Raw genomic sequence first — 22,666 nt, forward strand, 5'->3', positions numbered from 1 at the left:
CTTTCCAGGCCAAACCGGTCGCCTGGCCTCCACCTCTCTCTTTGTTCTCCGACGGATGGGCCCCGGCCATCAGTTCCCAGACTCCGGAGTGTCCAGCCATTGTCTGGGTCCAGAGAGCCAGCCGGCAGTCACACACACCTGCCCTCCAGGGCTCTCTGCAATGCTCACATGCCCTTGTCCTGCCACCTGTACTTGTGCCACACATAGGGGAAACTGAGGCACGCACACTCGTCCTAGAGAACATTTAGGAAATTTCCACTTCGTCACAACCACTGACAGACATGCCGTCACGCACCAGTGAGGACCCACCCACCCGCTAGTATATTATGTGATTTATGGACAGCCGCAAACACCTGAACCCTTCTTTAATCCTGATCAACAAGTGGGATTGGTCTCTGGGCTGGAGGGACTCCAGAGACACCCAAGGTGCGACCTATGCTGGCCTCAAACCCTCGGGGTTTTGGCTCAGTTCACAAAACTCAAAGGTCTTTCAAAGTCTTTGCTGGAAATCCAACCCCTGATTAAATCCGCCTCCTTCCCCCTTGTCTCCAGGATCTAATATGGCTTTTTGAACGTGGAAATTGCATGTCAAATCTCCCTTGACTGACAGCTCCATGTAGTGGATAACAACTTACTACTGCTACTGGTTGATGGGAGTTGCTCCTGGGACTCCAATCTACGCTGGGATGCTGAGAGGTAAACCCTGCTGGCCAACGATGGCTGGCACTTTAATAAAAGAAGATCATTTGTACCACAGCTTCTCCTAGACCCAAGCTCAGGGTCGCCATTGGGCCGGGGAGCGAGAACAGCTTTGGACCCGGCTTTGTTCGCACTCCTGAATTAAACAAAGTGTCTGAGCAGGAATCCCCTGCTGCCTCAGAAAGGGAAGGGGTCCTGCCGTGAAGAAACAATGACCAGCCCTCACAGCCGTCCTGTGCCTTGTCGGACCTTGGTCGCACTGTGTGCTCAGTGCAGGTCATTTCACATCGAGCTGCTGGCTGGCCCATTTGTTCAGCCCGTCTTCCACCCCGCCGGTCCCGGAGCTGCTGAGACCTGGGCCCAGCAACGGCCAGGTCGGAGCCGCTTGTTCTGCAGGGGAAGCGCAGGCCTCCTCTCCCCAGGGGTTTCAAACTGAGTTAATCGGGGTGAAAATGCTTGTGTACACGCGGTGTAACCCATCCCTGCGTACTCGCTCCGCGCCCTTGCAACGTGGATGCGGTTTGCTTCGGATTGGAATCGCTGGGGCTTGGAAGTAACTTGAGCAAAAATTGTTTCGGAGGGTAAATTCTGCTGCCTGGTAAATAGGTGTAAAGCAGGAGCAGCGGTACTGAAGTCAGTGCCCATGTAAACCTGGTGCAAACCAGTTCAGGATCAGGCCCAGTGGAGTTACACTGGGATAAATCACAGGCAGAATCCAGCTCAGTGCTATGAGACAGTGTCAGTTACTGTTAAGGCATGACTACACATCGCTGCCCCGCTCTGCTTTCAAAGAGCCCCGCAGAACCCCCCAGTATGGAGCCCGGGTTGCTCTCGGAGCCGGTACCCTGCCACCTCATCTAGAAAAAATGGCCTGAGCCTTCTAAAGACGAGAGTGAAGTAAATGCTCTTTGGCATATGAGGCAGTGTTGCAAGCAGAATGCAAGTCTCCTGTTTAATCACGCAGGGGCTCGTTTATTTAAATTAATTGCAAAATTAAGCTCCCCAAATGTCCCAGATAAAGAATAACCAGACCGGGATGGGAGTCTGCCACGGGCAGTCAGAGGCGATGGAAAGAAGAAACTGGACTCTCCTTTGCACCAGGGCAAAGTCCAGTTTATGTTGGTAAACTTCTACCTAAAATATCCTTTGTCATTTTTGCCTTCTGTCTTCGTGCCCCTTCCCTCCCGTCATTTGACTTTTTTTCAGGTGAAGAAAAGGAGGGAAAAGATCAAAGACTGACAGAGAAGCCAATGAAAAAAAAGAAAGTGAAAAATGTTGGCAAAAAATATTTAAATGTCTCTAATAATTTTAGGGTTGGGGGGGGGAAGAACAATGGTCTGTTTCCAACCTTGAAAAATTGAAATGGCTCCAAAATTTCCAGCAAAATTGTGTCCCCGTACTTTGGCCGGCTCCAGTCTACACTAAAGAAATTGCACCCCTGAATGGCTAACATGAATCAAGTTAATATCCTGTGGATCTGAGTCTCCTTCTGCATTCACACCTTAGAGGGTCTTGCTTTTAGGCCCACAGACCCTGCCTTCAAACCCCATGGAATAACCCACCCACGGGACCATCCAGTCACGTCAGGTCAGCCCCCAAGGTGGTAGCTGGGAACTCCGGCTGGACAAAAATGGCAAGCAGGGTATCATCAAACCCGGCTTCCCATCAGCCTACCCCACACGGTCGATTCTTCACGGCTTGGAGACTTTACTTTGCAATTGGGTGTCTCTTCCTGCGCTCTAGCTAAACCACAAGATATGGGCTGGGTGCGGGAACCACGCGGGGAGATTCTCTAGCTTTCCTACCTAGGAATCTAGTCTCAGTGGAACCCTCTAAAGAGCACCCCAGTTTTTGTGCTGTGAAGAAATGCCCTTCGAAGCCCCCCTACCCCTAGATGGCTGCTAAGCTGAATTGCTCTGAGCTTCTGACAGATCTGCCCAGGACTGAAGATTAAGTAATGCAGGGTGTGACGATCTTCCCTCTAGTTCCTACAAGGCTCGGCAACTGCTTGCTATCCTCCCCCGCGGCCTCCCCACTTGATCGCTCAGGTTCTTCAGCGAGGGACCAGGCACATCTCGTACGTGGGGGGCACGTTCCCGAACCCACTCACTTTCCGGCTGACGTCGATGTCCTCTGGGGGCAGGAGGGGTTTCAGTGAAAAGCTCTGCAGGATCGTGGTGAAGTACAGGAAGAGCTCCATGCGGGCCATGGCCTCGCCCAGGCACACCCGCTTCCCTGGGAATACACAGACATGGGGGGGCTGGATGGATAGTGTGCTTCACCCCCACATGCCAAGGTGGGGAAACTGAGGCATGGAGCAGGGAAGGGGATTTGCCCAAGGGCGGTGGCACAGCTGGAAATGGAACCCATGAATCCTGACTCCTGGCCCTCCCCACCCTGCTCTAACTACCAGGCCCCACTCCCCTCCCAGACCCGGGGAGAGAAACCGGGAGTCCTGGCTCCCAGCCCTCCCTGCTCGAACAACTAAACCCCACTCCCCTCCCAGAGCCGGGGAGAGAAACCGGGAGTCCTGGCTCCCAGCCTTGCCTGCTCTAACCACCAGACCCCACTCCCCTCCCAGAGCCGGGGAGAGAACCCAGGAGTCCTGGCTCCCAGCCTTGCCTGCTCTAACCACCAGACCCCACTCCCCTCCCAGAGCCGGGGAGAGAAACCGGGAGTCCTGGCTCCCAGCCCTCCCTGCTCGAACAACTAAACCCCACTCCCCTCCCAGAGCTGGGGAGAGAACCCAGGAGTCCTGGCTCCCAGCCCCCCTGCTCTAACCACCAGACCCCACTCCCCTCCCAGAGCCGGGGAGAGAACCCAGGAGTCCAGACTCCCAGTCTAACCAGTAGACCTCACACCTTGAAGAATCGGGAATAGAACCTAGGTCTCCTGAATGTTATTCCAGTCCTTATGGGTGGGTCCACACAGCTACGTGTGGACCATAGACTGGAGTCACTAGGTCAGACTTTGTGGTGGAACCGCTGCTTTGCTAGGGCTGGTCAGAGAGAGAGGGCCTGTGGCTCCCCTCTGGTAAGGAAGCCCACGGGATGCTCCTTAGCCCAGCCCCAGGGCGACAAGCTCCAGAGAGCATCTGATGAAGTGAGCTGTAGCTCACGAAAGCTCATGCTCAAATAAATTGCTTAGTCTCTAAGGTGCCACAAGTCCTCCTGTTCTTTTTGCGGATACAGACTAACACGGCTGCTACTCTGAAAAGAGAGCAACGGGCGAGCATTAAAGGCCAGGAGGCAGGTTTCGTACCTGAGGAGAACGGCACGAAAGCCTTGTTCTTCTTAAAACGGCCATTCTCATCCAGGAAATGCCCCGGGTTGAATTCTTCTGGGTTGCTGAAGTATTTCGCGTCCCGTAGGACAGAGCCCAGTAAGGGGAACACGTCAGTGCCCTGGGGAAATGGAGAAGAGGGGGCAAGAATTAAATACACCTGCATCTCTTCTGACCTCAACCTTCCACTCACCCACAGGAGATATCCCTAGAGTGCCCAGGAGAGCCGCTATTCCGGGGATCACGACGGGGCAGATCATTTTATCTCTGTCAATGGGAAATAAAGACAGTCTGGGATTCCCCTGACCCTGGTGTCCTGCGTCTCTGTAATCGTCACATTAATTGTCACAGCGGTGGGATACATACCCACACCTCCTTTGGCAAGACTGGAGGGTTCTGTAAAATCTTGACCCACGGCTGACGGTTGGGGCAGTTGGCCCCTTCCTCCGTAGGGCTGTTTATTCTCGGTTTGGGCGGATCATTTATTCCTGTCATGCCGTTCTTGGAGGAAGTTTATGTTGCCAGAAAGGGGGACGGATGTTTGCACCCACTGTAACTTTCTATCCCCTATGAACATCTGGGGCGGTTTGGACAAACGGGGCTCAGCCCCAAACCACCTTTCCCTTTGCAAAAGCAACCCCTAAACCCGGGAGGTTTCGGGATTTCAAATCTGCCTGTTTGCCCCCCGGCCCCGCACCTTGGGGAGGGTGTACCCCCGGAACTGGGTGTCCCGGATCACGGTGTGCGGCACCCCCATGGGCACGATATCCGTCACCCTCTGGATCTCGTGGATCACCGCGTCCGTGTAGGGCATCTTCATCCGGTCCTCGCTGGCGGGAACGCGGTCCCGGCCGATGACGTGGTCTATTTCCTGGTGCACCTTTTCTGCGGAGAGGCGGGCAGAGCTCTGTGGGAGCCGTGGGAGCACCACGGCCCCCCGGCCACGTGGGAGAGCGGCAGGGGCTCACGGCACTAGAGCCCCACCAACCCCGCTGTGCGGGGGGGCTGACCTGTGGGGCTGGCCGCTGAAGCAATTAACAGTTTCGAGTAAGAGCCGAGCGCCGGGGAGGGAGCGGCCACCTGTTGCCACCAGCGGAAATTCTGGGGCAGCACAGAGCAGCGGTTGCAGATTTCGGTGGGGCTAGCTGGGTGCGGGTCAGGGGGGTGTATTTGGGGCAGCAGCAGCCGACCCTGGCTGACGGAGCCCCGACCTGCGGGCTTATCGGCCATGTCCACGGGTCGGGCGCTGGCAGTCACTGGAATCCCATTGCAAAGGGCTCAGGAATCCCAACGCCGGCTGGAACGGGGGCCTGCGAGTTTGCGTGTGACCCACACTAACCCGTCGAGTGGCTGGTCCTTCAGCAGAGGCAGCTTTCAGAGAGGAGGTCTAGGGTTCAGTTCTACATGGAGAGAACCCACCAAGGGCCTCATTAGACGCACGTTAGGGGGTCTAAACGCCGCTGCCCTCAGAAGGGTGGGAATGAACTGCCTAACTATGTGCCAGAGCCCCTACACTGCAGTTAATGGAGATTCTCTTTATCAAGTGAGAGGGCCCTGGGCAGAAGCATCTGGGATCCATCCCTGCTGCTGTCGCGGCTGGTGCAGCCAATCACAAAAGCTCTAGGTAGCCCCCAATTTCTTACCATGGAAGCTCGCGTCCCACTCACTAAACCATCCAGCCTTGTCCTTCCTTTACCTTCGACGCCCGGGTGTTTCATGAGGAGCAGGAACCCGTATCTCAGGGTGGAGCTGACGGTCTCCGTGCCGGCGAAGAACAAGTTGAGCGTGGTCAGCACCAAGTTCTTGGTGTTGAATTCGCTGTTGGGGTTTTGCTTTTCCTGGGGGAGCCGGACACAGGAAGGGGCGGTGGATAACCGTCCCTGCAGGGGTCTGTCGGACACCTGCGCGCTGCCTCCTGACACGGACACTGCGGCAGCCCACCAGAGACACGTCATGACAAGGAGCCGGGGCGGGCCGGCGGGTCTGTGGAACGCTTCCCGGGGGTCGGCAGAGAGCGGGCTGGGGCATCGGGTCACCACAGCGCCAGCCTGCTACTGAACGAGCCTTTTTGAGTGTTATGTAATAACCAGAGTTCGCTTTTAGAGCTCTCCAAGGGCTTTACGAAGGCGGTAGGCGTCATCAGCCCCATTTTACAAACGGGGAAACTGAGGCACAGACTTACCCACGGGAGAGCCGGGACTTGAACCTAGGTATCCTGCGCGCTATCTGCTAGGGAACACTGCCTGGCATCTATGCTCTGCTGTTATGGTACCAGAGAAGCACCTCTGGCAGGGCCCCATAGCACAGGGCCCTGCACAGACACAGCACGAGAGAGGCTCCCTGCCCCCCAGAGCTCAGTCTGACTAGCCAGAGGAAGGAGCAGGAGCCCCAGACGACAGCTGGGTCTGCTGAGGCCCACAGAGAGGCAGGGACTCACCCAGGCTCACGCAGGGAGCCTGTGGCTGAGCTGGGATTTGAACCCATCTCCTGAGTCCCTGCCCAGGGCCACAAGCTCCCTGTGTTATTGGCAGTATTTATTATTATCTGCGTGACTGCAGCACCAAGGAACCCCAGTCACGGAGAAGGCCCCCTTGGTGCCAGGTGCTGTATGTTTTACTGCTATTAGGTGTATTACAGTAGCACCGCTCCAGTCCCAGACCAGGACGTCATGGTGTCAGGTGCTGTACGTCCTTACTGCTATGAGGTGGATTACAGTAGCACCGCCCCAGTCCCAGACCAGGACGTCATGGTGTCAGGTGCTGTACGTCCTTATTGCTATTAGGTGGATTACAGTAGCACCGCCCCAGTCCCAGACCAGGACGTCATGGTGTCAGGTGCTGTACGTCCTTACTGCTATGAGGTGGATTACGGCAGCACCGCCCCAGTCCCAGACCAGGACGTCATGGTGTCAGGTGCTGTACGTCCTTATTGCTATTAGGTGGATTACAGTAGCACCGCCCCAGTCCCAGACCAGGACGTCATGGTGTCAGGTGCTGTACGTCCTTACTGCTATGAGATGGATTACGGCAGCACTGCCCCAGTCCCAGACAGGTTGCCAGGTGCAGTACAAACACAGACCAAAGAGAAAGCCCCTGCCCCTCCCAAGCCAGACGGTTTACAAGCCCCCCGAGCCGGTACCTTTTCCATCTGGATGAGGAAGCAGTCAATGAAGTCCCGCGGGGCGCTGGGGTCGAGCGAGGCCTGGTTGATCGTCACCCGCTGGGCGACGAAGGCCTTGAGGTCCTCGATGAGGTGGTAGATGCGGTGGTGGGGCCCAGGCAAGTACTGCATGACGCAGGAGTACATGTCGTAGAGCTGCACGGGGGCAGAAGCCGGGTTCACCGATCGCCCGCAGCGCTGGCTGCAGCCAGGCCTCCCCTCAGCAGAACCAGGTCGGGGGGGGCGGGGAAGTAACCAGCCCCACCCAGACCAGCCCCTCCCTTGCCTCAACTTCCCAACACAGATCATGTCTGCAGCCGGGCCTCCCGCCCCCCCCGAACAGGGCTGGCTGCTCCCACACCCCCGTGGCCTTGCAAGGGGACAGTGCATCCTCTGGGCTTTCCAACAGCTGCTCTGCGGTTTCAGGGACCAGACGGGCGCATCGTCTGACTTCCTGCATAACCGAGACCAACCCCCCCACCCCACCCCACCCCGGAGCCCAGCCCCTGGTCCGTGACTTCTGTGTCTTTTCGAAAGGCCGCCAGCCTGGGTGCCATGAGTGCCCCCCATCCATCGGTACGTCCTTGGCCGCGGGGGGGAGTTCTTTGCCCAGACCCGTCGCCGGCGGTACCTGGGCCCAGGGCGTGCTCATCTCTATGAAGCTTTCGTTGATCATGCGCAGCAGGGACAGAAACGTCTCGTCCTCGTAGTCGAAGCGGCTCCCGAAGACGACGGCGCTGATGACGTTGGAGACCGTGCGGCTCAGGAAGAAGATCGGGTCAAAGGGCAAACCTGCCCCGGACAAAAGACTTTCCCTCACCACCGTCGTCTACTGCGATTGACCCCCCCCCCCACTTCCTGTGACCCCGCCCCTTCTTGGGGTGGAGGCAGCAAGGGTTAGGGGGCAACTCACACCTCTTGGAGCAATCGTTTCAGGCTCTCTGCAGACTCAGGCAGAAATCACAGCATTGTTTATAGCTGGGTCACATTTTCAAGCTTCTAGAAACTTTAATATTACACACACACCCACACACTGAGATGCTGATTCCACGGGGCACCCAGCGCTGCGGGCGTGGGATGCCCCTTGAATTCTAGCAAAAGCATTGTGCCAGTTGATTAGCGAGTCTTCCCACCCTCAGAGAAGTTGAGGCACAAAGCAGGGGAGGGAGCGACACAGCAACAAGGGCCAGAGGCGGGAGTAGAAGCCTTGTATTCCAGGCTCCCAGACCCATGTCCAGGCCACTAGGCAGCACTGCCCCTTGGCTACCTGCTGATTTGCTGGTAGTTCGTAAAGTACAGCCAATTTGCCCTGCAGCCCAGCTGCAAAGGAGCGAGTCCCGTTTGCTCGCGGGGCCTCACAAAGGGGGGGGTCTCGTGGGACAGGCGCGGGCTGGGGGAATGAGGGGAGCTGGGGTCTAGCCCCAGCTATTTCGCAATCCAAAGGTATTTGTATGGGCCTCCGTCTTATCCTGGCAGCTGATCACCTCACGCTCTTCAATCTGCAACGGTCACAACCCCACCCACCCCAAGGCAGAGCTCTGTGTCCACAGAAGCTGGGTCAATAAAAGATGGCACCTCCCCCATCTTGTCTCCCTAACCTTCCCCCCCCCACTGCCCCCAAGACAAGGTACTGCTCTCAAACCCATTTTACAGCGGGGGAAACTGAGGCACAGCACCTCATCCAAGGTCACCTGGGAAGGCTGCTCCCTCTGCCACTCCTGTGCGACCGGATGAGTCCCTTCCTCTCGCTCTGTGCCTCGGTTTCCCCTTCTGCAAAATGGGGAGAATCGTCCTGCCCGCGGGAGGGTGAGTACCCGGGAGGAGCTTGGTTGCCATGGCGACATCAGCCCTACAAATACCGAGACCAGGAGAAAGGGTGGCTGATAAGGCGGGTGTAAAGCCGCTCCCCGGCCCTGGCCTCGGGTGCTACGAACCCGCAGACCTCTGGTTTTCCGGAACTCCTCCAGCAGGAACTGGGCCTCCTCCTGGATCCGCTCCTCGATGGACCGCTTCCCCATGCCGAAGTCCCTCAGGATGGCGAGGGAGAACCGGCGCAGCTGCCGCCACCGTTGCCCGTTGGCCAAAGCCACCCCTGGGGACGGCGGGAGAGAGCCATGGGAGTCAGCCCCGAGAACGCCCCCTGCTGAGCCCCCCACCCCGCTCCCCGCGGCACAGCGCCCCCTAGCGCCCCCATGGGGCCAGCCCTGCCTGCCCGGGGGGGAGCGCCCCCTGCTGAGCCCCCCCTCCTGCTCCCTGCCCCACAGCGCCCCCTAGCGCCCCCATGGGGCCAGCCCTGCCTGCCAGGGGGGAGCGCCCCCTGCTGAGCCCCCATCCCGCTCCCCGCGGCACAGCGCCCCCTAGCGCCCCCATGGGGCCGGCCCTGCCTGCCGGGGGGGAGCGCCCCCTGCTGAGCCCCCATCCCGCTCCCCGCGGCACAGCGCCCCCTAGTGCCCCCATGGGGCCGGCCCTGCCTGCCGGGGGGGAGCGCCCCCTGCTGAGCCCCCCCTCCCGCTCCCTGCCCCACAGCGCCCCCTAGCGCCCCCATGGGGCCGGCCCTGCCTGCCGGGGGGGAGCGCCCCCTGCTGAGCCCCCCCTCCCGCTCCCTGCCCCACAGCGCCCCCTAGCGCCCCCATGGGGCCGGCCCTGCCTGCCAGGGGGGAGCGCCCCCTGCTGAGCCCCCATCCCGCTCCCCGCGGCACAGCGCCCCCTAGCGCCCCCATGGGGCCGGCCCTGCCTGCCAGGGGGGAGCGCCCTCTGCTGAGTCCCCCCCTCCCGCTCCCCGCGGCACTGTGCCCCATAGTGCCCCCATGGGGCCAGCCCTGCCTGCCAGGGGGGAGCGCCCTCTGCTGAGCCCCCCCTCCCGCTCCCTGCCCCACAGCGCCCCCTAGCGCCCCCATGGGGCCAGCCCTGCCTGCCAGGGGGGAGCGCCCTCTGCTGAGCCCCCCCTCCCGCTCCCTGCCCCACAGCGCCCCCTAGCGCCCCCATGGGGCCGGCCCTGCCTGCCAGGGGGGAGCGCCCTCTGCTGAGTCCCCCCCTCCCGCTCCCCGCGGCACTGTGCCCCATAGCGCCCCCATGGGGCCAGCCCTGCCTGCCAGGGGGGAGCGCCCTCTGCTGAGCCCCCCCTCCCGCTCCCTGCCCCACAGCGCCCCCTAGCGCCCCCATGGGGCCGGCCCTGCCTGCCAGGGGGGAGCGCCCTCTGCTGAGCCCCCCCTCCCGCTCCCTGCCCCACAGCGCCCCCTAGCGCCCCCATGGGGCCAGCCCTGCCTGCCGGGGGGGAGCGCCCCCTGCTGAGCCCCCCCTCCCGCTCCCCGCGGCACAGCGCCCCCTAGCGCCCCCATGGGGCCGGCCCTGCCTGCCAGGGGGGGAGCGCCCCCTGCTGAGCCCCCCCTCCCGCTCCCCGTGGCACAGAGCCCCCTAGCGCCCCCATGGGGCCGGCCCTGCCTGCCGGGGGGGAGCGCCCCCTGCTGAGCCCCCCCTCCCGCTCCCCGTGGCACAGCGCCCCCTAGCGCCCCCATGGGGCCGGCCCTGCCTGCCGGGGGGGAGCGCCCCCTGCTGAGCCCCCCCTCCCGCTCCCCGTGGCACAGCGCCCCCTAGCGCCCCCATGGGGCCGGCCCTGCCTGCCGGGGGGGGCGCCCCCTGCTGATTGACCCCCACGGCGCCCTGCAGCGCGTGTAACGTCTCCCAGCCGACCGCTGAGCCCGGTAGCAGCAGCCCCCCGCCGCCCACGGCGCAAAGGCGCAGAGCCCGGCTCCGCGGCTCACCGAAACCATTGAAATTCCGGTCGATGGACGCCAGCGCCCCTCTGCCGCTGAACTCCTCGGCCTGGTCCACCAGGGCCTCCTTCACCGCCTCGTGCCCGCACAGCACCACCACCCGCCGCGGGCCCAGGTGCACCGTGAACACCGGGCCGTACTTGTCCCGCAGCTGCACAGAAAGCAGAGCGGAGCGGCCGTGAGAGCGCGTGGGCTGGTGCCCTCTCAGGGCGGCAGAGGCGAGGGGCCGGATCCTGAACCGGCGTAACCGCCGCGCTCCACTGGAGTCAAGAGAGTGAGGCTGGGTCACTGCATTCAGTGGCACGGCTCCGGATTTGCACCTGTTTAGACCGGGGGGGGGGGCTGGATAGATTAGTGGGTGCCCCTTTGCCTATCCCCCGCGGTGACCAAGGTCAGCCCCACACCCCATCCCGCCAGAGCCCTACGCCGAGGCTCCGTGGGGCACGACTTACCGCCATGAACGACTTGAAGGTCCCGTTGGTCTTCAGCTGCAGCAAGTTGCCGAGGAAGGGCAGAGGGGTCGGCCCCGGGGGCAGCTTCCCCCCCTGGTGCATTTTCTTCCAGGCCGAAAGGAGAACCAGACAGGAGAGGCAAATAGCCAGGAATATGGTCACGGCTCCGCCGAGCTCCATGGCCAGTGCAGCTGGTGAATGGCAAAGAGACAGCGCCGACTTGGCTGTTATATGCAGGCTGCTCGGTAAGGGGAGACGGTGCCATTCTTGGCATCCTGAAACTCTACCAGGTAAACAGGGTTTGGTTTCAGAAGTGCCAAGGCACTAATCGGCTTGGGTGGAGGCTGTTAGGATTGCGTGAGAATCTCTCTTGTGCTTTTAACACGCTCGGCTGCAATGCACTCGGCAGAGTATCAAAAGGATGGCAGGGTCTGTGTTTGTACAGCACCAGGCACAGGCGGGGCGGCGGGGAGGCTGCGTGGACTAGTGGCCAGCCCGCGGCCTGCTCTGGGGTCTGTTCTGGGCTCTGTGGCCTGGCATGTTGCAGTCACGTAGCCCTGGCTTTTGCATGGCTGTGAATGACTCCGGGCCCGGTGGCGTTACGCCAGATGACGCCCGCCGAGGATCTGGCAGAGGAGGGGCTGAATACATTGGCCCAACCAGAAGCCGGAGTGCAAATAATCGGACTCTCACGGCATCTTTATTTACTGCTCTATTCGCTTCCGCCTTGGTAAGTCCCACATCAGCCTCAGCCCAGGTCCCGCCTGGCCCCGTTTTCCCAGGATCGCCCCTTTTTGGAGGTAGCTGCCCCGGGGAAGGTGTCCAGGTGTCCAGCATGAGGGGCTCAGGATCAGCCCGGATGCCCTGGGGTTTTGTACCTGGGAGGTGGCAGCATGCGATGGTCTCAGGGCTGTGGCAGAAGCAAGGTGGCAGGCAGGCCTGGCTCTGGCCTCTGCCCAGGGTGTGAATTTCCCCCCATGGGATTATGTAAAAGGGAATTGAGTTCAGGACTTGCATAACTGTGAACGCCCCAATTCTCTCTTTGCCCTTGCGGTGAGCTCCACTTTTAACCCCTGGCTGTTTACTCATTAAACACTCGCTGCAGAAGCGTGAACCTCTGTGAACCAGAACCGGGCACCGGCTGCCAAGAGCTTGGCTGGACTTGCCCGGGGAGCCAGTTTTCAGACTGGCTGAAGGAAGCCTGGGCTGCTGACATCCCCCCTGCCCAGCGTTTGCATTCCCCTCCCGAGTGTGGGGCATCGCAGGCCTTTGGCAAGATCTCGTAAACACGCTCTTCAGAAACACTCCCGAATTCTTTGCATGGCTGCACCCCGACCCCGCACTCGAGAGGGTTCAATAACAATCACCGTAGCCCCACAGGGAGACAGTGAGAGACCTAGGCACTGCTAGGCCTTACAGACCCTTTTGTAAGGGTGTTATAGTCCCACAAGAAATATTATCCCCGCCGAGATCAGGCCCTGTCATGATGGTCGCTGCCTACACCCCGACTGGGACCAGGGGCCCGTCACGCCAGCTGCTGCCCAGACCCCAACCCAAATCAGGGCCCCGTCGCGCCAGGTGCTGCCCAGACCCCGACCGAGATCAGGGCCCCGTCGTGCCAGGTGCTGGCCAGACCCCGACCGAGATCAGGGCCCCGTCGCGCCAGGTGCTGCCCAGACCCCGACCGAGATCAGGGCCCCGTCGTGCCAGGTGCTGCCCAGACCCCGACCGAGATCAGGGCCCCGTCGTGCCAGGTGCTGGCCAGACCCCGACCGAGATCAGGGCCCCGTCGTGCCAGGTGCTGGCCAGACCCCAACCCAAATCAGGGCCCCGTCGCGCCAGGTGCTGCCCAGACCCCGACCAAGATCAGGGCCCCGTCGCGCCAGGTGCTGGCCAGATCCTGACCGAGATCAGGGCCCCGTCGTGCCAGGTGCTGGCCAGATCCTGACCGAGATCAGGGCCCCGTCGTGCCAGGTGCTGCCCAGACCCCAACCGAGATCAGGGCCCCGTCGCGCCAGGTGCTGGCCAGACCCCGACCGAGATCAGGGCCCCGTCGTGCCAGGTGCTGGCCAGACCCCGACCGAGATCAGGGCCCCGTTGTGCCAGGTGCTGGCCAGACCCCGACCGAGATCAGGGCCCCATCATGCTGGGCACTGCCCGGACCCCCACCGAGATCAGGGCCCCCTCGTGCCAGGGGCTGCCCAGACACAGTGAGAGGCAGCCCTTGCCCCCAAGAGGTCACCCTCTAAACACACAAGACGGAATCATCCTGATTTTACAGCTGGGGTTCCTGGGGCCCGGAAAGACAAACTCTCTCAAGGTCACCCAGGGAGTCCGTGGCAGAGACTGGGAATTGCTCATCCCAGGCCAGCACCTGATTCGTTCACGCCCATGCAGTGGGTCAGTGGCAGAGCCTGAGAACCCAGGCGTCCGGGCTGCCACTCCGCTAGATCCCACTCTGCAGAGCAGCCACCGGTAACAGCCCACTCTGCGAGGAGGCTCATTTGGCCGTTTAAATCTGCTTCCCACCCAGAGAGGCTGGAAAATTCCACCTGCCGGATCCCACCGTGACCCCGTACTGAGATGGAGGAAGGAAGAGCCCAGTTGCATAACGAGTCTCGAGACTGGTGTTTACCTAGCACAGGGCAGGGAGGTTTGCCAGAGCATCTGTGTGGCACCAGCCAAGCCCCTGGCCCCAGAACAGAAAAGTAGGAAACCCGAGAAAAGATAAAGAAGAAAAGCCACTGAAGACTCGGATTAGCTTTGTGTAAACGAACCCGAGGCAGGTACGGCTAAACCCTTGGAGGGGATGAGGCTAAGGAAAAGACAAATATCGCAGGTGATTAAATAAACACGTATTCTTTCGCGGACAAAGGGCCAGATTTTGAAGGTATTTGGGCTTTGCTGCACTCCTAAATCCCCTTTGAAAAGGAGACTCAGAGTCTCTTATCTGCTAGACGTTGCCACGCCTGCAAAGCTTTAAAACCCTGGGCCTTCGCCAGGTCTTGTTTGGTAGCTACCAACAATCTGCAAACACGCACCAGCCAGACCCAGCGAGAGAGATGGGCGTGTGTGGGGGGGTGGGGGGAGATGCGGGGTATGGGGACGGACAGTCAGCTCGATGCATCCACCCATCCATCCCCATATCTACCTGTCGACCAACCGATCTACCGATTGATAGATGACAAACTGTGACTGTGAGAGAGAAAGCAAGCTAAGCCACGAACGAAGCGTTCTACAAAGTCTCTTCTGCAGTCACCTCATGGTTTTCTGATCTTTAATAAGCTCGATGCTGAAATAGTTACAAGCGGTAGGATGGGGGGAAATGAATGAACACAAAATAAGGAAGCGTAAAGGCAGCTTTCCTCCCCGGGGAACGTAGGGAGGGTCGCCAGCACATTGCCAGGAGAACGCCCAGTAACAGCGGAGAGCCTCATCGCGGGAACGTCTCATTGAGTCCAGCCAGGAGCGTCTGCCTAAGCAAGCGTCAAGCGTTCAAAGCTCAGGCCGGGGGGCATACGACGGGGCTCCCTGCTTTCCAGCAGGGAAAACACAGCGATGAGCGGGGGTCTCCTGTTGGCAGATTTCATACCCCTCCCCGAGAGGCGTCACTGGGTCGAGGGAAGAATTCGTCCCCCCACTTCATGTTGTCTGCACCGGGGCTGGGATCGCTATGCTGCTCCTGCGTGTGGATTGGAGCGACGCAGCCCCCCCCGGGCTGTGTTCACACATGATCTCTGCTCCTGGGGCTGAAGGCGATCCCGGCCCTGGCTTTTGTTCTCACTCACGCTGGTGTAAACAAGGACGAACTCCAAGCAATGCAGTTATGTCAGTGCCAGGCAGGCCCCTGAAGACCTCCCCTGCACACACACATTGCACAGGGGCCTTCTCAGTCGGTGTGGAACTGGTGTAAGGGCCCTTATCCCACCACACTGCTTCCAGCCCCGGGTGGAGAGGGCAGATCAGGGGCGTGGCTGGAGCGCACTGAGCTGGGGCTGTTCTCTGCCCCCCAGGGCCCATAGGGGGCGGATCGGGGGCCCGGTCAGACCACACTGCACTGTAGCTGATCTGTGTCCCCCAGGGCCCATAGCATGAGATAGAGCAGCCCCGAGGCTGCTCTAACTGACACCAGGGTTGAACAGAGTCCATCATAGGTAACAGGAGTCTAAAGCTACTTTAAACCAAGCTCAGGGAGGGGGTAACTGAGAATCAGGCCTGATATGTTGCTGGTGCCCCTGTCAGACTGTGGTTTCTCAGCCAGATGGGGGCCCCTGCCAAGGCCTCGTCTCCTTTGGTCTCCGTCAGCGAGGGACCACGCAGAGCTGGTAGAAGGGCGGGATTTTGGCAAAGCCGCTTTCCAGGGGCTTGGTGTCGATGTCCTCCGGGGCCACCAGGGGCTTCAGCGTGAAGCTCTGCAGGATGGTGGTGAAGAAGAGGAAGAGCTCCATGCGGGCCAGGCCCTCGCCCAGGCAGATCCTCTTACCTACGAGGGACAAGAGGGAGGGAGCCGGGGTGGGGAATGAGCCACACGCCTGCCGCATGGATGCACCTGGACGGGTGGGCGGGAAGGGGTCGGCTTTCGCTGGGAGCAACAGTACAGATCTTCAGCCGCCCAGTGCACATGTGGATGGGATTCCTAGCGCTAGAAAGGAAGTGGGGTTTTGTGGGGGGAAATCAAGCTTTGCAATCATTATTCAGATTCCACAGCGTTTGGTGGATGGGGATAGATAGATAGATAGATAGATAGATAAAGGGGGTGCATGGGGATAGACAGACAGACAGAGCAGCCCGGAGAGGGGCACTGCGGTGCATCTGCAGACAGACGGACAGACAGACTGAGGAGTACGGATTAGGGGTGCTGCAGTCAGGGCCGGCCCACAACATTTTGGTAACTGAGGCGGGGAGCTCAAACAACGCCTCCATGCCTCCTCGCTTGGGCCAAAACTTTGAAACTCCAGGTCCTAGTGGCACCCCCCACAATCTGGCACCTGTTCGCCTCATGGTAGGGTCAGCCCTGGGGACGGTGGGGTGGACGGACAGACCCAGGAGTGCGGATTAGGCAGCTCACCTGAGGAAAAGGGCACGAAGGCGTCATTTTTCCGGAAGCACCCCGTCTCCTCCAGGAAATTCCCGGGGTTGAAGCTTTCAGGGTTTTTGAACTTGCTGGGGTCACGCAGGACGGTGCTGAGTATGGGGTAGATCTCGGTGCCCTGGGAGCAGAGCGCAAGGCGGTCAGAACGAGACGAGCTGGCTGGGTGCTGTCCCCCCCCTCCCCCGGGCATGCCCCCCTCTCTCTGCCCCGCACGCTGGGTTTACGCGGGAACAGAGCCACTCATCGGGCAGGTCTCGGGTAACTGCCAATGGGGCCGGATCCCCAGCTGCTGGAGCCCATTTACATCTGCTGAGAATTGGACCCTGACTCCCCCCGCCTGCTCGCCCCCCACCTGGGGGATGGTGTAGCCTCTGAACTGGGTGTCCCGGGTCACGATGTGGGGCACGTCCATGGGGATCAGGTCGCTGACCCGCTGGATCTCATGGATCACGGCGTCAGTGTAGGGCATCTGGCTCCGGTCCTCGATGGCCGGGACGCGGTTCTGGCCGATCACCCGGTCGATCTCCTCTTGCATCTTCCCTGCCAGCAACAGTGACAGATCTTACCCCACGGCCCGGCGGATCCTGGGAGCCGCTCACGAGTGGAGAGGGCGGGGACATGTTGGCTAGGGTGAAATTCACCACCGTGGCCTAGAGGGCAGAGCACCGGACTAGACATGGAAGACCCAGACTCTCTTTCAGGCTCTGCCACTGACCTCAGGCCCTGTGCCTCAGTTTCCCCATAATGATACTGACCTCCTTTGCAGCTGGAGCCCACCTGCAAATCAGTCTGACTCGGGTCAGCAAGCGCTCAGGACCTGGGTCATCGGACCCTGCTGGGGGGTGAGTCAGAGCCCCAGGCTCTCTGTAACTCGGGAACAAGCCCTGTCTTTGTGCAGTGTGGATGCAGCCCAAAGCCACAGACCCGCGTCAGGAGGTCTGTGTGGTGCAGTACGGACAGGTTAGCACGGCTGGGAGACCTGCGTCCAGCAAACCTAGGCAGACACTCAAACACGGGCTTGGAAACACCAAGCCCACAAGCCAAAGTCCCAGAGATCTGGGCTTAGTGCTCAGTGGAGACATACCCTAAATACGGTGCATGGCTTCTTAGCTGGCTCTCTGCACAGGGGCAAATTTCACCCTGTTTTTGACCCGTGGAATTCAGTGAACGTTTATGAACTTTCCTTAGTTACCTAGGACCTCCGGGTGTTTCATCAGGAGCAGGAACCCATATCTCAGGGTGGAGCTGACGGTCTCCGTGCCAGCGAAGAACAAGTTGAGCGTGGTCAGCTCCAAGTTCTTGGTGTTAAATTCGCTGGAAGGGTTTTGCTTTTCCTTGGGGAAAATCAACATACACTGAAACATCAACATGGGAATTTCCACAGCCACAGGAGAGCTGGTCTTAAAAGCACAGATTTGGGAAACGATTCCTGTCTGAACTCTGCAAAATCACTTTGCTGCTATTTTGGGAGGGGGGATCCTGGTATTTGTTATGGGTGAAAATTGCATGACTCATGGGGCCCCTAGCACTGTGTTTGCTCGAAGATCATCCAAGCCATTCACTCAGCTCCTGGAGCCCAGGGCACCGTACCTTTTCCATTTGGATCAGGAAGCAGTCGATAAAATCCCGGGGGGAATTGACATCCAGCGTTGCTTGGTTCTGCTTCACTCTCCTCTCAATAAATTTCCTCATGTCTTCCAGTATGTAGTAGATTTTCATGTGAGGGCCAGGAAAGTATTTGAGGAAATTCGCATACATGTCATAGAACTGGAAAGAAAAGGGACACGCAGAGAACGGCTTTTGGTGCATCTCCAGAGCCAGACTGTCCGTCACGCCGGTGTGAATCTGGAGTACCTTCACTGAAGTCTATAGAATTACTCTGCATTTGCTCTGGTGGCCCAGAACAGAGCTATCTGCAGTAACCCACATGCAATGAAAAGACCGACCGTTTCATTTCGAGCAGGACATACCTGTGACCACGGGGTGCTGATCTCCCTAAAGCTTTCGTTCATCATCTGCAGCAAGGACAGGAATTCTTTGTCCTCATAGTCAAAGCGGTCACCAAAGACGATGGAGCAGATGACGTTGGAGACGGCTCGGCTCAAGAAGAAGGTCGGGTCAAAAGGTTCCCCTGGTGTAGCGGGGAGAGAAAGGAAGAGGGGTCGTGGGGTCATTGGGGGAAGAGGAGCAGCCAACATGAAGGGAGTTTAGGAGCAGACTCAGATGCTTCAGAACCGTTCAAACAGGACTTGTTCTGGGGGACTTCTTGGGCCTGTTATGCCTGAGGTCAGACTAGATCTTTGGAGCGGTTCCTCCTCCCCCTGGAATCTGAGACTCCACACGGAGAAGCGATGGGTGGTGCAGAGGTGTCCTGTATGCTACACAATCCAGATCTATCTGCCTGAGCCGTTTCAGCCCGACATTGCTACCATGCTGTGGGGTAAGCAATCTCGAGAGGTCACCTAGTCCCGCCCCCGGCGCCAAGGCACCAACTAACTTAGCCCAGCCCTGACAGGGGTTTGTCCCACGTGTTCTTAAAAACCTGCAGTGACGGGGATTCCCACAACCTCCTTAGCTCCCCTGTGCCAGGGCTTCACTCCCCTGCGAGTCAGAAAGTTTTCCCCAATATCTAACCTAGATCTCCCTGGCTGCAGATTAAGCCCAAGATGTCTTCTCCTCCCTTCAGTGGACACAAGAACAGCTGATCCCCACCCTCTTTCTAACAGCCCTGAACAGATCTGAGACTGTTCTTGGGTCCCCCCTGGCCCCACTCCGTCGTCTTTTCTCAAGACTGAACATGCCCTGTGGGTGTTTTTTCGACATCTCTCTGCGCATGGATGAAACTCAAAGCGGCTGACGTTCATCCCACAGACCAGCCACCAGGTAAGGCCTCAAACCAGGGCTTGAGGGGGACTTGGGGGATGCCCGGCCCGGAGCCAGTCCCCGGGGGACGGGGTGAGCGCCACTCCGCCGAGGCACCTTCTGTGTTTCGAAAGGTCTCCAGCAGGAACTGGGCCTCCTCCTGGGTCCGCTCCTCGATGGACCGCTTCCCCATGCCGAAGTTCCTCAGGATGGTGAGGGAGAACCGGCGCAGCTGCTGCCACCGTTGCCCGTTGGCAAAAACCACCCCTGGGGGGAGAGGATGGTTTCAACCCAGGAAGACAAACAGCCGTTGAAATGAGCACGGCGCGGTGGCTCAGCCCGAGGGGAGGGTGGGAAAGGGACAAAGCAGGTACGGGTTCAGGTCCCAGGTCCCGTCCAGGGATGCAAAATGCACCAACCCAGCTCTTCTGGAGGGTTCAGCTGGGCTGCGGGTGGGTTTGCATTGGCTGGCTGGCACAAAGTGTGTGGCGAATCTGGACGCACAATGGCGTGATAGGACCACGCGTCTTTAAAAGGGAACCCCTCCCTCCCTGTGAAACATGCAAAGCTTCACACTCGGGGAGTGGGAACGCTTTAGTATTGGGGGGGTCTTTGTTCCCCTGATCCCCCAAGAAGTCCTGGGGGATCATGTCAGCAAATGCAGAAAGTGGGCCCGATCCTGAGCTGGCGTCATTCCACTATCTCGAATTTAGACCAGCCGGGGATCTGGCCCTTTAAGTCTGAGGAGGTTTATTGCACGTCGCCAGCTGCTCACCAAAGCCATTAAAGTTCTTCTCGACAGTCGGCATGGCGGCTCTGCCGCTGAACTCCTCGGCCTGGTCCACCAGCGCTTCCTTCACCGCCTCATGCCCGCACAGCACCACGATGGGCTTGGACCCGAAATAGACCGTGAACACCGGGCCGTACGTCTCACTCAGCTGTACGGGAAAGGTGATCAGAGGGGGGCGGTTCCAAGGAAAATGGCGACTTTTTGTCAAAAAAACAACAAACAAACTTTTTTTGGTTTTGGCAACCAAAAATTCCACCCCCCACCCCAAAAAACCCTGCCAAAACCAGAAACAATTTAGGCTGGAAACAGAATGATTTTGGGGTTGAAATGGAATATTTTTTGGCTGAAACCTGAAAAAAGTTTGCCCTGAAAACTGCTGAAATGGAAACATTCTTGGCTGAAAACTGACAAACTAAAAAAAAAAAAAATTACCTCTGTATCTATATATTGGGCCAAAACCTTCTGGAAACCAAAACATTTTAAATTTTCAGCTGAAAATATTCCCAGAAAGCCGACCTTTCCACAAACCATTTTATTTGGTTGAAAACGCGACTTTCTGTTGGAAAAATCTTGCCACAAAAATCTTTTTATTCCCCACCCCCATGATTACCCTTTATGATCTGTATTGCAGTAGCATCTAAGACCCTGTCTCCTGGATCAGGACCCCACCGCGCCAGGCGCTGTACAAACACACACGGTGATATTCTTAGCAGTGAAAGGCAACGTCCATCAGGACCTGCTGTGTGGTTGATTTTGTGGCTGCTGAAGCCTCGGAAACAAACTGAGTTGTCAAGCGGGTAACACGGCAATTGATCAGCAGAGATCTACAGTCTTCCCCGGCCTCCCGGCGGGCCAGGTGCTCTTTCCGAAATGGAACCGTGGAGACGAGCATCTCCGTTTCGTTCAGAGCATGTGGGGACTGAACCCCTTGAGGGGCCAAGGTACAACGGATCTGAATACAGAGTGCATTCGCATTCCAGAGACAGACAGATACAGACAGAGCTGTGGGGATTTAGATAGAAAGACACAGAGACAGCGCATGGTACCTATGGTGACTGGTATGTAACTAGACAGATAGAGGGCCAGGGGAGTGGTTAGCTAGCTAACGAGCTAGAGGGGCGTGTCTGGGGATAGATACACAGACAGACAGACAGACATGGGGGTGGACAGAGTTAGATGGCAGGTTGTTTGGGGGTGGGTAGACAGCGAGATGGGGTGCCTGGGGGTGGGTAGACAGCGAAATGGGGTGCCTGGGGGTGGGTAGACAGCGAGATGGGGTGCCTGGGGGTCGGTAGACAGCGAGATGGGGTGCCTGGGGGTGGGTTGAGTGCTGGCTAGAGAGATATATACAGGAATAGACAGACCGACTGACTTTCAAATGAAATAGCCTCTCCAAGAGCTGGCTCCAGACCCATTCTCTAGCTCTCGGTGACTCACCTTCTCCAGTGATTTTAGGGTTCCTCCCACCTTCATCTGCAGGAAGTTCCCGATCAGCGGGAGGGGAGTGGGCCCGGGGGGCATGTTCTTGTAGCGTGACCTCTTTCTCCAGGCGGAGACGAGGAGGAGGCAGGACACGTAGATGCCCAGGAAGATGGTGATGGCCCCAGCCAGCTCCATGGTGTGTGCAGTCACCTCCGCGGTGTGGCGAGCCAGCCTGGAATGCCCTGGTATATATTTACCCCAAGCCGGGTTTGGCCCTGCCTCCTGCATTGCACAAGAGCCCTGGGCAAACACCTCTCTAATCCATCAGTCACGTGCCCACTAATGATCTCCTTGTTTGTCAACATGACGAAAGGCTCTGGTGCCGGGGAGCTGTGTGCTGGCAGAATCCCCCGGCTCCACCACCACCCACCACGCTGCACTGGTGCAATGCGCCCGCAGCTTCCTCGCTCCCGTCGGAAAACGACGCCCACCTTGACCCTGGCGTCTCCTGCTCCGCCCCGCACAAAAAGCACGCAGGGGCAGGGCTCGGAGCCGGGGGGTCTGGAGCAGGCCAGGGTGTTTGCTCAGCCAGCGAGCAGAACAATCTGTGCCCTGTCCGCCGCCCGCTCCAAACTCCCGAAAGTCCAGCTCGCCTTGGTCCACAGAACCGTCTGACAACGGCCAGGGAAGGCGGCGCACAGCGGGGCTGGTGCCAGGCGGGACGCTGAGGGGCAAAGTGCAGAGTGAGGGGGAGTCCCGGGCTGCTGGGGCCAGGGGTCAAGAGGGGGCAGAACGGGGACAAAAGCCACTGAAGTGTCTCGGGATCACTGTTCCTGCCAAGCTGTGCGCGTGTGCCCACACAGACCCGGACAAAAGCCACTGAAGTGTCTCGGGATCACTGTTCCTGCCAAGCTGTGCGCGTGTGCCCACACAGACCCGGAGCCCCCCGCACGCGGCGAAACACCCATTCAATTTGCACAGAAGACATTTTTTGCATACGTGGCCTGTCAACAATTAAGAGGGAACATTGCTTGGGATTGGTTAGTGCGAGGAGCGGGATGAAGCTGCTCCCACCCCAGACACGGCGTGTCCGTGGGTCACTCGCCGGGAGCAGCAGGGAGAGAAGCGTGGCCAG

General features: G+C 59.2%; 2 protein-coding genes across 2 annotated transcripts; both read right to left on the reverse strand.

The window, feature by feature from the left end:
- Positions 1-1,819: 1,819 nt before the first annotated feature.
- LOC125628082 (cytochrome P450 2G1) lies at positions 1,820-11,818 on the reverse strand. The gene is made up of 9 exons (XM_048832828.2): positions 11,366-11,818; positions 10,902-11,064; positions 9,083-9,232; positions 7,772-7,932; positions 7,120-7,296; positions 5,678-5,819; positions 4,679-4,866; positions 3,961-4,102; positions 1,820-2,934 (listed from the first exon to the last, which is right to left on the reverse strand). Exons 1-9 carry the CDS (start codon positions 11,543-11,545, stop codon positions 2,753-2,755), a joined length of 1,485 nt encoding a protein of 494 aa, XP_048688785.1. The 5' UTR covers positions 11,546-11,818; the 3' UTR covers positions 1,820-2,752.
- A 2,810-nt stretch (positions 11,819-14,628) lies between these two features.
- On the reverse strand, positions 14,629-22,158 carry LOC125628081 (cytochrome P450 2G1-like). The gene is made up of 9 exons (XM_048832827.2): positions 21,547-22,158; positions 20,095-20,257; positions 19,437-19,586; positions 18,428-18,588; positions 18,048-18,224; positions 17,650-17,791; positions 16,810-16,997; positions 16,434-16,575; positions 14,629-15,848 (listed from the first exon to the last, which is right to left on the reverse strand). Exons 1-9 carry the CDS (start codon positions 21,817-21,819, stop codon positions 15,667-15,669), a joined length of 1,578 nt encoding a protein of 525 aa, XP_048688784.1. The 5' UTR covers positions 21,820-22,158; the 3' UTR covers positions 14,629-15,666.
- Positions 22,159-22,666: the final 508 nt, after the last annotated feature.

Source organism: Caretta caretta, chromosome 23 (genome assembly GCF_965140235.1).
Source record: "Caretta caretta isolate rCarCar2 chromosome 23, rCarCar1.hap1, whole genome shotgun sequence".
In the NCBI taxonomy this organism is placed as follows: Eukaryota; Metazoa; Chordata; order Testudines; family Cheloniidae; genus Caretta; species Caretta caretta.